The sequence below is a fragment of the Kogia breviceps genome, chromosome 14, assembly GCF_026419965.1.
Source record: "Kogia breviceps isolate mKogBre1 chromosome 14, mKogBre1 haplotype 1, whole genome shotgun sequence".
NCBI classification, from domain to species: Eukaryota; Metazoa; Chordata; class Mammalia; order Artiodactyla; family Physeteridae; genus Kogia; species Kogia breviceps.
This window is the reverse complement of record NC_081323.1, coordinates 86,685,778-86,701,866: the sequence shown is the minus strand read 5'-3', so window position 1 is coordinate 86,701,866 and position 16,089 is coordinate 86,685,778. Positions and strand designations below refer to the sequence as shown.

At 44.7% G+C, this 16,089-nt stretch overlaps 1 protein-coding gene across 1 annotated transcript; it reads right to left on the bottom strand.

The window, feature by feature from the left end:
* Positions 1–655: 655 nt before the first annotated feature.
* ZDHHC4 (zinc finger DHHC-type palmitoyltransferase 4) lies at positions 656–15,199 on the bottom strand. The gene is made up of 8 exons (XM_059036436.2): positions 15,111–15,199; positions 14,493–14,625; positions 13,692–13,815; positions 12,462–12,535; positions 11,564–11,742; positions 9,251–9,376; positions 7,251–7,495; positions 656–996 (listed from the first exon to the last, which is right to left on the bottom strand). The coding sequence occupies exons 3-8, from the start codon at positions 13,806–13,808 to the stop codon at positions 706–708; spliced, it is 1,032 nt and encodes a 343-aa protein (XP_058892419.1). The 5' UTR covers positions 13,809–13,815; positions 14,493–14,625; positions 15,111–15,199; the 3' UTR covers positions 656–705.
* Positions 15,200–16,089: the final 890 nt, after the last annotated feature.

Genomic DNA, 16,089 nt, shown 5'->3' with positions numbered 1-16,089 from the left:
CTGGGACAACTTCAAGTCACGGAGACCCTCCTGCACATCAGGGGACACAGCCATAAGGCCCCTCTGTCCAGGAGCCCAGTGGGAGACCAAGGTCAACCGGAACCTCTGGGAATCCACCTCTGAGCCCCTTGGCACCAGGACTTCAGAGATGCTCCAGTCCAGCCGGCTGAATGAACAGAGGACGAGCAAGGGGTATTTCTGCCCTAGGGTTTATTAGCATGGTGCCTGGCAAGGCTTAGGCACTCAGTAAACACTAGTTTTCCCTTCCCTTCCTTAGCTACTGAGAGCCAATTCATAAACACAGCAGAAACCGGGAAAAAAGAAATAAACCAATGCTTAGAAGGTAAGTATCCAGGACTTCCCTGGTGGCACAGTGGTTACGAATCCGCCTGCCAGTGCAGGGGACACGGGGTCGAGCCCTGGTCCGGGAAGATTCCATGTGCCGCGGAGCAACTAAGCCCGTGCGCCACAGCTACTGAGCCTGCGCTCTAGAGCCCATGAGCCGCAACTACTGAAGCCCGCACGCCTAGAGCCCACGCTCCGCAATAAGAGAAGCCACCACTCGACGCAACTAGAGAAAGCCCACGTGCGGTAACGAAGACCCAACACAACCAAATAAATAAATAAAAATTTAAAAAAAAGAAGTGTCCATAGGTACAAATAAACATATGCTATATTTAAAAGGCAGTAACACTCTTCCCATTCTTATTTCTTCTTTCTCTCACAACGTGCAACAGCAGGTAGAAAGATCTCACGAAGGTTGCTCCAAAGCCCACGGGAGTGAATGTTCCGGTACACCTGGGGCTCTGCTGATGGGGGCCAGGCCACGTGGGGGCAATGCTGGCACCAGGCTCGGGCACCTCTGTACCACTCGTTAGTGGTCTGGTTGGTAGCGGCCAGGTACAGACAGAAGCACAGGTAGCTCCCCAGGAGGAAGCTCAGCATCACAACAAAGCCCAACAGGAAGACAATCCTCGGGAAGGTCAGGAACAGGTACTGGGGGCAAAGAAGAAGCAGCACGTTAGGCAGCTGGGCTGTGACACGAGTCGGGGTCAGGAACCACCGGCCATGGTCACACCCATATACTCTTCAGAACTGCCTTCCCCGCTCCCCCACCTCCACACACCTCTGACCCGCTGAACACAAAATCAGAACCAAACACGGCGCTGACAAACATCCCAGGAAGAATTTCATATGGGATAAAGGAAGTGTGTGCATTGAAGGAAAAGGGGAAGGACACTCAGGAGATGAAGCCAGTTAGCTATTCAGAAAATAAACAGAGAGATGAATGTAGATCTTAGTTCATGCATCAACATAAAGTCCAGACGGACAGAAGAGATCAGTCTCTCTCTGAAAACAATACGACCACAGAAATACATGTACAAGGGTATTCACTGTAGCACTGATTTTTAACAGCCCCTCTTCCCAAAAGAAACAAGTTAAATGTCCATCCAGGAGGAAGAGTAAAACTCTGAGATAGTCATACTATGGAACAACAAGGAGCCTTTAAATTAGGTCAGTGTCTATGTGCTAATTTGGAAAAGATGTTGGTAATAGGGCTTCCCTGGTGGCGCAGTGGTTGAGAATCCGCCTGCTGATGCAGGGGACGCGGGTTCGTGCCCCGGTCCGGGAGGATCTCACGTGCCGCACAGCGGCTGGGCCCGTGAGCCGTGGCCGCTGAGCCTGTGCGTCCGGAGCCTGTGCCCCGCAACGGGAGAGGCCACAGCAGTAGCAGTGAGAGGCCCGCGTACAAAAAAAAAAAAAAAAAAGTGGTTGTCTCTGGAGAATGAAACTGTTGGGAGGGGAGGGGAATAATTCCCAGTTTATATTTTATTTTTGTCCAAGATGTTTTAAATTTTCTTCTCGCCCACCCCCGGCTTTATAGAGATATAATTGACATGTAACATTATGAAAGTTTAAGGTGCGTGTAATATGCAACATAATGATTATATATATTATATAATGAAATGATTACAATAACGTTAGTTAACACATCTGTCACCTCACAGTTACAATTTGTGTGTGTGTGTTGAGAACCGTTATATGAGCTACTCTCCTGGCAACTTTCAAATGTACAATACAGTATTGTTAATTACAGTCACCATGATATACATTACACTCCCAGGACTTATTCATCTTTCAACTGGAATAACTACCTTCACTTATTTCCCCCACCTCCCCCCACCCCTAAAAGTTCTGGACTACTTGAATCTGTATAAGTTCATTTTTATGATAGACAAAGAATTCTGAAAGAGTTCAATATTTTTGAAAGTTAGCAGAAAAGAAGTAGATACTTATCAAAACTCCATCAAAACTCCCGATGGGCGAGACTTGCTAACTGAAGTTACAAAGAAAAGAGACAGATTCGATGAGGAAGAATGTCTAAAGCTTTTTAAACAACGAAAACTGAGACATACAAACAGAAAACAAATACAACAAGAATGAACTACCATTATTACCCAAAGACCTCAAATCAAAAGTTATTCTAATATCAAATAGGTAAACAATTAAAGGGCAGAATTCACAGAAAAAGATATACAAATGACTGACAGACAAGGAAAGTAATCAAAAGTAATGAAAGAAATGTAATTTGTAAAAAAGGGTAAACCATATTCTGTCAAACTAGAAGCACTTCCCATCTCAGGCATCATCAATGCCTGCTCTGATGCACTGAAAGGAACACTTACACACTGCTCTAACCACAGGTTTTAAAAAGCAATTTGACAACATATATAAATATCGAAAGACTTGTAAATGTTGTCAATCTTTGACCCAATATTTATGTTCTTGGAAATCTACCCTAAAGAAAGTCCTAAATACAGAAACAAAACCATATACACAAGATTACCCATTGCAAAGGGGAAAATGCACTTCACGAGTGGAGGGAACTGGTGGTCACCTCCTTAAACCAATGAATCAACCTGGGCTTCACTGCTCCTATGTCACCTGATGGGATGCACTATGAAATACACATCCCTACCTAGGAAACATTTTTGCCAAAAATATTTAACTTGAATCTAATCAAGCCTCTAGAACTAACTTCCAGTTTACACTAATACAAAGAAAGAGAGAAAAATTAGATGACAATTAGGAAAAGAAAAATCTAGAACATGGGACATTTTAAAAGATAACTAGACTACTAAGTGTCAATTTAATGAAAAAAAAAGCAGGGGCATTATCTTGGAATAAAAGGACATAATATTCAAATGTAATGCATAACTATAAAATGGAATCTGGTTCAAGGAGGTAAAAGAGCTATAAAAGATATATTTGAGGGCTTCCCTGGTAGCGCAGTGGTTGAGAGTCTGCCTGCCGATGCAGGGGACACGGGTTCGTGCCTCGGTCCAGGAAGATCCCACATGCGCGGAGCGGCTGGGCCCGTGAGCCATGGCCGCTGAGCCTGCACGTCCGGAGCCTGTGCTCCACAACGGGAGAGGCCACAGCAGTGAGAGGCCCGCGTACCACAAAAAAAAAAAAAAAAAAAAAAAGATATATTTGAAACAATGGGGAGATCTGAATATGGACTAGAGAGTATAAATATAGTATAAATCTATATACTCTATAGATTTATTATTACTTTTCTTTCTTTTTTTTTCTGTTTCAAACAGCGCATTCATTTTCTTGAAATATGCGACAAGCACTCTTCCATTCCACAATAAGAGTATAAACCAAATCTGGGCCACTTGCCCATTTCTGCTACCTCTTATAGCCTGTGCCCTCAGAGCCATTAATCAAGGGGCCTAAAGTGTGACAGGGCAGCCACAGCACTGGTTTTCAAGCTGCAGAGGGATGAGGTATTAGGACTGGGGTCTCGGCAGGGTATATGCACAATTCCCTTTGGAGTCCATTCAATTCGATCCCTTCTAGAGCCTGAACTTCTCTTAAGAGCACAGGGCCAGCCCCGTAAGCCTCAGAACAGATTGTTTCCCCTCAGTTGATATTATTACTTTTCTTACATGGGATAATAGAATTGTAGATACGTGTAAGAACGTTGACATTCTGAAAAAATGCGTGCTCAGGTATTTAGGGGTGAAGCAACATCGTCTCCAACTTCAGCTCCCAGAGCTGAAGGTTACCCACTACAGGATAAGAGTCTCTTTTGCAGATGATGAGATGTTCTGAAATTGGAAAAATATATACACACGTATAGAAAGAAAACAGATTAAAATGTTAACAATTTTAAAATCTAGGTGGAAGGTATATGGGTAGTCACTCTGTTATTCTTTTAACTTTTCAGTATGATTACAAATTTACATAATTGGGAAAAAACTTGAGAATAAAAACTACTCAAGGTTAAAACAACAAGGAGGTATCATGACATACCTATGAGAACAGCTGAAGTGAAAATCAGTGATAATGATAAACCCAGCAAAGATGCAGAGAAAAAACTTACTCCCCTGTCCCCGGGGAGGAGAAAGTACAAAGGTACAAGCACTCTGCAAAACAGTGTGGTTCTCCTTTTCAAAACCTAAAATAGACTTACCATACGACCCAACAATCACACTGAAGACTTCTTTTCACAGAGCAGCTTCTAAACCAATGTTCATAGCAGCCTCATTAGTGATAGCCAAACCCTGGAAACTACCCAAATGTCATTCAAAGGGTAATTGCTTAAACAAACTGTGATCCATTCTCACCATGGAAAACTGTAAGGCAGTAAGAAGGAATGAACTACTGATACATGCAACCACTAGGATAAATCTCAAGGAAACTGTGCTGAGAGAAAAACACCAATCACAAAATGCTACTGTAGGAGTCCATGTATGTAACGATAAACAACATAATAACAGAGATAGAAAACAGATGAGTGGTGGCCGGGCATTAGGGATGTGGGGAGGAGGATGTGGGTATCAGGGATCACACAGGGCGTCTGTGGTGATGGACAGAAGAGCACCTTGGCTGTGGTGGCAATTACGCAAAGCTACACGTGACAAACTGCACAGAGCTACACACACAACACAAACGAACACACATATAACTGGCACTGTGGACTGGGCCAATGTCAATTTCTTGCTTTTGTCTTGTGGTTGCATAGGGATTCTGGCATGGGGAGAGGAGCCTAGGGGTGCACAGGATTCCTGTAACCTCCTGTAAATCTATCATTATTTTATCATTATTTTAAAATAAGAGTTTAAAAAAAGATGCAGGCTTTAGGACTATGTGTGTATTTTATCATATTAAGACAATATCCTTCAATTCCTATTTTCTAAGTGCTATTATAATGGGTATTGAATTTTTTGACAGGCTTTTCAGCATCTAGAGAAATAATCATATCATTGTTCCTAATAGTTAATAATGCTGTATAAGATACTAATCAATTTCCCAGTATTGAACCAACTGTGCATTCATTTAATACGTCCTACTTGCTCATTTTATTTTCTTTGAAACAAAAGGAAAAAAACACTCAAGGAGAATTAGGCAGTTACCTAAAAAAAGACTGCTCATAAGCCATTTCCCATAAATGAAATAGAAATCTTCTAGCAATCAAATGAGTTTTTAAAGAATGGCTTTGACTTTTACATTACGGTAAATTAATGGGCAAAGAAAAGTCTTTTCAATAAATGATGCTGGAACAACTGGATATCCACAAACTAAAGAATAAAGTTGTAACCTTACCAAACACAATATATAAAAATTAACTCAGGGCTTCCCTCGTGGCGCAGTGGTTGAGAGTTCGCCTGCCGATGAGGGGGACACAAGGTCCTGCCCCGGTCCGGGAAGATGCCACGTGCTGCGGAGCGGCTGGGCCCGTGAGCCATGGCCGCTGAGCCTGCGCGTCCGGAGCCTGTGCTCCGCAACGGGAGAGGCCGCAACAGTGAGAGGCCCGTGTACCTCAAAAGAAACAAAAAAACAGAAAAAAACAGGGCTTCCCTGGTGGCGCAGTGGTTGAGAGTCCGCCTGCCGATGCGGGGATACGGGTTCGTGCCCCGGTCTGGGAAGATCCCACATGCCGTGGAGCGGCTGGGCCCGTGAGCCATGGCCACTGAGCCTGCGCGTCCGGAGCCCGTGCTCCGCAACGGGAGAGGCCACAACAGTGAGAGGCCCGCATATGGCAAAAAACAAAACAAAACAACAACAACAAAATTAACTCAAAATGATCAAAGACCTAAATGTAAGAGCTAAAATTATAAAATACTTTAAAGAATAATTAAGTGTAAATCTTCGTGATCTTGGATTAAGCAATGATATCTTAGCTATGACACTACAGCAAAAGCAACGCAAGAAAAAAATAAATTGAACATCAAAATTTAAAACTTCTGTGCTTCAAAGAAAACTGTCAAAAAAGTGAAAAGACCACCAACAGAATGGGAGAAGATATTTGCACTCATGTCTCTGATACGGGTCAAGTGTCCAGAATATAAAAAAGAACTCTTGCAACACAAGAGTAAAAGACGACCCAAATAAAAATGAGCTGCTTCTTCCTTAAACGTTCTTCTCCAAAGAAGATATACTAATGGCCAATAAGCACACGAAAAGATACTCAATATCATTAGCCATTAGGGTAAATGCAAGTCATACCACAGTAAGGTATCACTTCATACCCACTATATGGCTATAATTTTTAAAAAAGATAATAACAAGTATTGTTAAGAATGTGGAGAAATTAGAACCTTCATAGATTGCTGGTGGGAATGCATATGTTTTGGAAATCAGGCTGGTGGTTCCTCAGATGATTACAATGGAATGTTATTAAGCCATACAAGGGAATGAAGCACTGCTTCATGCTACAACATGAATGAGCTTTGAACGTGTTATGCCAAGTGAAAGAAACCAGCTCAAAAGGCTACATATTGTATGATTCCTTTTATGTGAAATGACCAGAAAAGGCAAACCCAGAAAGACAGAAAGTAAACTGGTGGCTGCCTGGGTCTGGGGAAAAAGGGAATGGGGAGTGACTGCTAATACATAAGAGTTTCTTTTGCAGATGATGAGAGGTACTGAAATTAGATTGCGGTGATGGTTATGTGGTTCTGTGAATATATTAAAACCACTGAACTGTATGCTGGGCCCGTGAGCCGTGGCCGCTGAGCCTGCGCGTCCGGAGCCTGTGCTCCGCAACAGGAGAGGCCACAACAGTGAGAGGCCCGCGTACCGGAAAAAAAAAAGAAAAAAAAAAAAAATTATATATCAATTGTTTAAAAAGGAATGCCTTCACGTTTTGACTCAGAAAACAAATGCCCTTCTTCCAATTTTGAAACCTGAAGTCAGAAACATACAGCCCACAACACAATTACCTGAATATTAATTACCTGAATAACAAAGACAGTGTCCACCACCTGCAAGTGTCCGAAGTCATCGACGTAAGTGTCCAGGTACAAGTCCGACGCCATCACCAGCTGGACCAGAAACACAGTGCTCACCGCAGCCATGGTGGTGGCTGAGGCCGTCAAGGTCAGCAGGTAGAAGAGGAAGTACCTGATGTTCCAGGCCCCGATGCAGTTGTTCACCCACACACAGTGATGGTCAAAGCGGTGCACACACCGGTTACACACACCTGCGCAGAAATGGGGGAGCCACGACCCCGCGTTGATCCTTGATAATGACACCGTGCACACCGACTGAGGGTTTCACACACTGACACTAGCAGCATGAGCTGGCAGTGTCAATGGCAGCTGCTGTCACCAAGCTTTCAGAACCGAAGGGGACAAGACAGTAGCCAATACAGTAGCCATATGTGAGTAATGAGCACTTGAGATGTGGCTACAAGAGGAACTTAAAAGAATACTTTGTTGACATTGATAAATTCAGTTGTTTTTCAATTATGCATTTGCTCCTTTGAGATCAATGTGAATAATGCTGAGATGACAAAATAATTAGTGAACTTACTTAACTTGGACAGACATAATTTTAAAACTGATGCTTTTGCTTTAAAGGCAAATCAATTCTTCTGATACAGATGAACCATTATGTCAATATAGATATGGATATTAAAGAAAAATGCTGGTTTATTTATTTATTTGTTTATTTATTTTGGCTGCGTTGGGTCTGTTGCTGCACACGGGCTTTCTCTAGCAGCGGTGAGCAAGGGCTACTCTTCGTTGCGGTGCGCGGGCTTCTCATTGCTATGGCTTCTCTTGTTGCAGAGCACGGGCTCTAGGCGCGTGGGCTTCAGTAGTTGTGGCAGGCAGGCTCAGTAGTTGTGGCTTGCAGGTTCTAGAGCACAGGCTCAGTAGTTGTGGCGCACAAGCTTAGCTGCTCTGCGGCGTGTGGGATCTTTCTGGAACAGGGCTTGAACCTATATCCCCTGCATTGGCAAGCAGATTCTTAACCACTGTGCCACCAGCGAAGTCCCAAGAAAAATGATGTTTTGGTACTGATTCAGTCATTGAAAAACTTTTAAGAATGTCTAGAATAGCTTCGGTATGTGAATCAGCTCTTCCAACTATAAATTTTATGAAATCTAAGTACAGATCAAGAATTTCCAATAAAAATTTAGTGTCTACTGATTGAGACGTACTGTAAATGTAAAAAACACGGAATTGCAAGGAATTAGTATGAAAAGAGAATATAAAAGAATCCACGGGGCTTCCCTGGTGGTGCAGTGGTTGAGAATCCACCTGCCGATGCAGGAAACACGGGTTCGTGCCCCAGTCTGGGAAGATCCCATATGCCGCGGAGTGGCTGGGCCCGTGAGCCATGGCCGCTGAGCTTGCGCGTCCAGAGCCTGTGCTCCGAAACGGGAGAGGCCACAACAGTGAGAGGCCCGCATACCGCAAAAAAAAAAAAAAAAAAAATCCACGAATGATATTTTTATACTGATTACATGTTAAAATGGTATTTTAGATATCTTAAGTGACATATAATTAAAATAAATTTTTCCCATTTCTTTTTACTTTTGCAACATGGCTACTAGAAAATTTTAAATCACATCGGTGGCTCACATTATATTTTTGTTGGACAGCACTAATCTAGAATCTTGGCCACTACCCAGAAGAGTAGGCTCTGCCAGGACTGAAGTCTACAAACACAACATCCTACAGAAACATCTCCTGAGCAGCAAGCACTGCCATGTGGCAAAGGAAGGGCTGTTTTGCCCAGAGCTGAAGGTTACCCACTACAGGAGAACCCAAGACCTCACCTCTAGGCATCTCAAAGAAACCACTATCTAACTATCCCCTACCAGCAGAGGCCGCTTCATGTCTGGAGGTCAAATGGCCCTGCTTCTAGATTTATGTAACATTCCCTTACAGATGAAGCCCACTTGTCCGCTGTGCGAGGGCAGAACTGGAGGGGCCAGAACCAGACTTACTGCAGTGCTTGGATCGCGCTGGTTTCCTTAAATCACAAGTATAACACCTCACGTTCTTTGGGAACATCCCTTCATCAAATTCATAAACTTGAAGAAACAGTAATTCATTTGCTTTTGTTATGGTACCTGAAAAAAGGAAGGACAAGTGTCAGTTTCGAGCAATACAGTGGACCAGATACTCATGCAATCTGTCCTGGCAAAGCACAACTAAAACTGCTATATTTAATATTCCAAATAATTTATTTTTAAAATTAACAGCTTTGAGATATAGTTCATAAACCCAATTCACCCGTTTAAAGTGTACCATCCAATTTTTTTTTTAATTAATTAACTTATTTATTATTTATTTTTGGCTGCATTGGGTCTTCATTGCTGTGCACGGGCTTACTCCAGTTGTGGTGAGCGGGGGCTACTCTTCATTGAGGTGCGCGGGCTTCTCATTGTGGTGGCTTCTCTTATAGTGGAGCACGGGCTCCAGGTGCGCAGGCTTCAGTAGTTGTGGAGCACAGGCTCAGTAGTTGTGGCACGCAGGCTCAGTAGTTGCAGCTTGCGGGCTCAGTAGTTGTGACGCGCGGGCTCAGTAGTTGTGGCGCGTGAGCTTAGCAGTTGTGGCATGTGGGCTCAGTAGTTGTGGCATGTGGGCTCAGTAGATGTGGCGTGGGGGCTCAGTAGTTGTGGCTCGCGAGCTCCAGAGCACAGGCTCAGTAGTTGTGCCTCGCGGGCTCCAGAGCACAGGCTCAGTAGTTGTGGCGCAAAGGCTTAGTTGCTCCGTGGCATGTGGGGTCTTCCTGGACCACGGCTCAAACCCGTGTCCCCAGCATTGACAGGTGGGTTCTTAACCACTGTGCCCACAGGGAAGCCCTCATTCAGTGGTTTTTATAGTCACAGAGTTGTACAACCACCACTACAATCAACTTTAGAACATTTTCATCACCCCAAAAAGAAATCCTTTCAGCAGTCATTCTCCATTTCTCTAATCCCACATCCCCTGGCAACCGCTAATCTATTTTCTGTCTCTATGGATTTGTCTTTCCTGGATACTTCATATAAATGGAATCATACAATATGTGGTCTTTTGTATCTGGCTTCTTTCATTGAGCATAATGCTTCCAAGGTTCACCCATGTTATAGGATGTATAAGTACTTCATTCCTCCTTATGGTTGAATAATATTTCATCGAATAGGTATATCACATTTTATTTATCTGTTCATTAATTAATGGACATTTGGTCCTTCAAGGATAGAAAAGATTAAAATAAGTGGATGGGGACTTCCCTGGTGGTGCAGTGGTTAAGAATCCACCTGCCGATGCAGGAGACACGGATTTGAGCCCTGATGGGGGAAGTTCCCACATGCTGTGGTAACTAAGCCTGTGAACCACAACTACTGAGCCTGCGCAGCTGGAGCCTGTGCTCTGCAACAAGAGAAGCCCATGCACCACAACAAAGAGCAGCCCCCGCTCACCGCAACTAGAGAGAGCCCGCGCGCAGCAACGAAGACCCAATGCAGCCAAAACTTTTAAATTAATTAATTAATTAATTAAATTTATTGAAATAAGTGGATGGGGAAAAAAAATACCTAGCAAGTATATATCTAAAAACAGTGTAATAATAAATATAAGTATCAGACAAAGGAGACTTGAGAGCAAACAGTATTACTAGTAACAAAGAGGCTCACAGTATTTTGAAAAAAGATGCAAGAGCTAATACTAATTCTAAACTTGAATACATTTAATATGAGTATATACAACTACTGTACACACACACACACACACACACACACACACACACACATATAATAGCTTCAAAATATGTGAAGGAAAAAATCTGTCAAATCTACCATCAGAATGAGATCACATACCTCTCTCAGTAATCAAACAAAAATATTAGTATGAATATAAAAAATCTGGACATAATTAACATCTTGATCTAGTGGACTTACATGGTTGCCTGTGCCCAAGACCTAGAAAATAGAATCCTCTTTTCAAGAACCCAGGGATCATTTACAGAAACTGACCGCGTGCCTGGGCGTAATGCAAATGTCAGTAACAACTTTAAAAGAAATGGTTTCGCATAGACTGCAAGCTCCGTATGTAACACCATTAAGTGACAATGTTTAAATAGTTCTAAATAATCTGTGGGACAAAGAAGAAAGCAATAAAACTAGAAAACATTCAAAACGGAAAGATCAAGCAAACCCTACATATCAAATTTTTTGCAAAGTCCTTGGAGGGATCACTACTTGTTTGTAGCACTGTCAGTGAGACAGACAGTTGATCTGTCACCATTTTCTGTACTAAGAGCCTCAACTTACCAGGGTTTGTTTCACAACTTAGGGCAAAAAAAAACAGGTTTACAATCAGCAGCAGATAAGGCAGAAAAAGGTAATTCAAGGAGAACTCCAGCTCTTGACAGAGGCCAAATATTTCCCAGGTGTATTCAGTATAAACCATCCCTTGCAAGATGAGATGCAGGATAACAAAGGTGTGGTTTCTGAAAGGACACAGGTACATGACTTGTTCACAGGGGCTTCTCTGTGAAAACATCACACCACACTACAGAAGGTGAACCAACAGACAACCACTTCCTTCGGGTTTGAGACAACAGTAAGGATTACATTAGAAATCATGTGAAACATTTTACCTAGTGCCTACCACATAGTAAGTACTCAATAAATGTTATCTATTATCATCATCATCTTTGCTGGGAACTGAGGTCTCAGTATCAGTATATATTTCTTTTTACAGAAATGCATGTCAATGCTTTCCCATTCTTTTTTTTTTTTTTTTTTTTTGCCGTACACAGGCCTCTCACTGTTGTGGCCTCTCCCATTGCAGAGCACAGGCTCTGGACACGCAGGCTCGGCGGCCATGGCTCACGGGCCCAGCCGCTCCGCGGCATGTGGGATCTTCCCGGACCGGGGCACGAACCCGTGTCCCCTGCATTGGCAGGTGGATTCTCAACCACTGCGCCACAAGGGAAACCGTTTCCCTTTAAGTATTGATACTTAAAATTTGATAGGTCAAAACCCCAGAGATAAAAGGCAGATTATCTGTCAGTAAAGGTTCTGAACCCAGGACTCTTGATTCCTCCAGCATCCCTCCCTGTATCACGCTGGAAACAAACAAGGAACCTCCCAGAGCTAGAGAACAGCAACAGTTAACAATCGAAACAGAAAAGAAGATAATACTTAAACTCTGAAATATAAATACCGTGTATGGAAGAGGTAATGAAGCAATCTTAGCATGGCCCTCCGAAGGCATTCTGGAATTATATACGAAATTATCTGAAACAAAAGAGAAAGGTTCAGTTTCATTTCTCTTTCTCCCCACTCCTAAACAAATTACATGCTTCACTTTCAGCCAGCAATACTGGTGATATTAAGGCATGTTTTTCCATGTGAGCAGAGAAGAGATTTAAGTGAGAATAAAGAGGAGCGCTTCCCTCAGCTGGCCTTCCTATGATGTCAACTCCTCCATTTCCATCCTGACCCCAAACAAGGCACTAAGTTGGGGTCTTCAGGCAAAGAGAGGTGAGAAGAGGGGCTGGATCAGGTAATGCTGATGTGAACTGTTAATGTAGCCTTTCCCTGTCTTGGGTTCAATCCTAGGTTCCAGAGTCCACCTCCAGATCACAGAGCATTAGCCCAGGTCCCCCAACCAGGCCAACCCCTTCCCAAGGCTGCTCACCCCAATTCTGCTCACTTTGATCCCTGGAGGAGTGTGGGCAGCCCGATGTTCAGCTTTCTACTCACACCACCCCCAGTTTCACCCATCAGGCCCCTCCAGGCAGACACTGCTCACATCCATGCCCAGTTACAGGCATCAACTCTAGAGAAAAACAGCCAACCTTGAGAATGCTATCTTCTCTTAAAGCATCATCAAAAGATTACTTTTGGGACTTCCCTGGTGGTCCAGTGGTAAAGAATACACAGTCCAATGCAGGGGATACGGGTTCAATCCCTGGTCGGGGAACTAACATCCCACATGCCCACGTGCCACAACTATTGAGCACACGAGCCTCAACGAGAGAGCCTGCGTGCTGCAAACTACAAAGCCCACATGCTCTGGAGCTCGCGTGCCACGACGAGAGAGAGAAAACCCGCGGACCACAACTAGAGAGAAGTCCGAGCGCCACAACTAGAGAGAAACCCACCGGAACGAAGAGATCCCGCATACCTCAACAAAGATCCTGTGTGCCGCAACTAAAACCCAACACAGCCCCCAAAAAAAGGAAAATAAATAAATTTTTTTAAAGATTACTTTCAACAGTAACAAAAACAGAAAGAGAGAGACTTTTGAATATACCACAAGTGCCATAAATGAAAGAACAAGTGAACGAACGAATAAAAAATGGCATCTCTCTTTTGTTCTGACAGAAAACTGGTGAGCCTTTAGACTGGTGGTATTCAAAATCCCGTGGTCTCCAACCATCACTGTTACCTGTACTCCTCTTCTGACCAGGGCTTTCAAGCAATGGGTGTTCGAGCAGATGCAGATCGTAACAACACCAATCAGCACAAAAGCCAAGTAGAACAAGAAGAGAACCAGAAAGTCCATCCTGGGGCTATAAAGGAACAGAAAGAGTGTGACTATTACTGAGGGATATAGTCTAACGCATATTCTCAGACATCAATTCCCTAAGTGACTCCAAGCAGAATTCTTCATCCTTCAAGCACAAATTGCCTCTCAGCGGGGCTTCCCACCTGGTCATCCTTCAAAAGTTTCCTAATCAAACCACTGTGGCCTGCCTTGTGGCATCTCCTCCCTGCAAATCCCAAAATAAGTGGGGAAGAATATGCAAAATGCATCCCCCTTCCCTCCCACAGCGATAAATCAGTCTTTTACTCCCCTGAATATAAATATTCACAATGACATTGATATGAATGTCCCCAAAAGAATCTGCTGACATTGCTCTTGGAATAAGCATCCACCAGAGGCAGTCAGGGGCCCCCAGCCAGAATCAGGCATGCTGTCCTATGAAGATCCCTCCAGGACAGTGCCACAACAATCAGGGATCACCCAGGGGGACCAGAGTCAACACACAGGCCTGTATTAAGAAACTGGAAATGGTTACTTTTGGCCTTGGCAGACATGGTTCTGGGCAGACCTTCCAATTGAGATAACCATACTAGAAACTCCTCACGAGATAAGACAGAGGAAACAAAGAGCAGCAATTCTCACGAGGTGATTCAGGGTCCCCAGCCTACATATTTCTTTTGTTTGGATAGTTTTCAGCCGCACCTCTGGTATTCCTCCTCCGAACATTCACGGAGAATCCAAACGGCATCTCCTCTTGTTCAGCGGCGTGCGCCTGGCACAACAGGTGGCACCCAAAGCTGCAGGAGACATGGCTCCTCTAGGAAGCTGGATCTGGCTGCAGAGACATCAATTCAACCCTCACATAATATGACAGGCTAGGAGTCAGGGGCGGAAAACATTGCGTAAAAGAATTTGGAAGTCAAGGGATGTTGAGACCCCGCAGGGTGAACGGGGCTGTAAGATTTCTAGACAAAAAGCTCATTGGGAAGAAATAACCCGGGAGCCTTGGATCTCGGTGTTTATCCCTATACCTGAGGAACCCACGCTGGGGACCCGACAGAAGAGCATTCCTGAGGCTACTCTCCGTCCGAAGATCCCAGCGGGTGGGCCTGGCCGGAGCTTTCCCCGGGAGCCGAAACCGGGGTTGGGAGGATTGGGGGGTGCAGAAAGATCGGAGGGGACACTGGGTGTGTCTGTGCGCCGGGAGGGGTGAAGGTGGCACTGCAGCTCCATACACAAGGGGGAAGCGCGGGTCAGACAGGGAGACGAAGGGCCCCGTGCCAGCCCGGGTGTTTAATAGCCCAACGGTGGCGGACTTACCGCCGAGACCTGTCTACCGCCAGCTGCGCCTGGTCCGCGCCTCTAGGGCGCGTCCCCCAGACTTCCGGTGGAGCCGTGACGTCATCACGCGACGCCATAGGCCAGGCCGACTTCCGGCGGAAGTGCGTGCGGACAGCCGTGGGGGGTGGGGCTGCCGCTCCTGTTCTGCACCCTTGGAGTAGTCTTTCGCTTCCCGCCTTGGCTCCTCCAGAATGTGGTCAAGTCTGACAGCTGGGAGGTCCAACTTTATAGAGCCGTTGCCAGAAATCTTCCAAAGAGACTGTCCCAGGCCTGGTGCGGGCGAGGACGCCGGTGTTGGGAAGCGGACCGAGCCGCCCACCGGCCCGGGTAGAGCCCAGTCATGGCTCGGCTCCCAGCCGAGCAGGGACCCCGGGCGGCCCAGGGCAGGCACACCTAGGGGCTCATACCGTGTGTCTCAGTGGTGGACAGAGTTCGCTTTGCCTTCTGCCAATCACAGCGTTGGTACCTGTCTGAACCGTTCCAGTGTCTTTGCTACTGCTGTCTCAGAACACCTTTGAACATCCTGACCCTGGGAGCATGACGGTTGTTTGACTCCAAACCTAGAGGATAAGAAGGAAGGCTGTTTAATGATAGTTGAACCTGGAGTGAGAAAAGCTGCTTCCAAACATAGCATTGACAAGTCCCCTGTGGGGTGTCCCTTTTACCCTGAACGCCTCTGAATCCGCTGAGACCAGTCTATTCTCGATGCCTCTGAAAACCTGTCTGTAACTGAGCCAGACCTATCCTCCTTTTGAGGGGAAATGTCTGTGATCTCCAAACACTGGCATTAAAGCGCTTCTCTTTTCCGGTCTTTGCTACCTACCCAGCTTACAGCTTCTTAATTCTTTTTTTTTTTTTTTTTTTCTTTTTAAAAAACTTACCAAGCTGGGCACTTTCTGATACATTGTGTGAAAGGCCTTCACGCACTTGTGGACGCAGAGTTGAAAAACAAAACCCC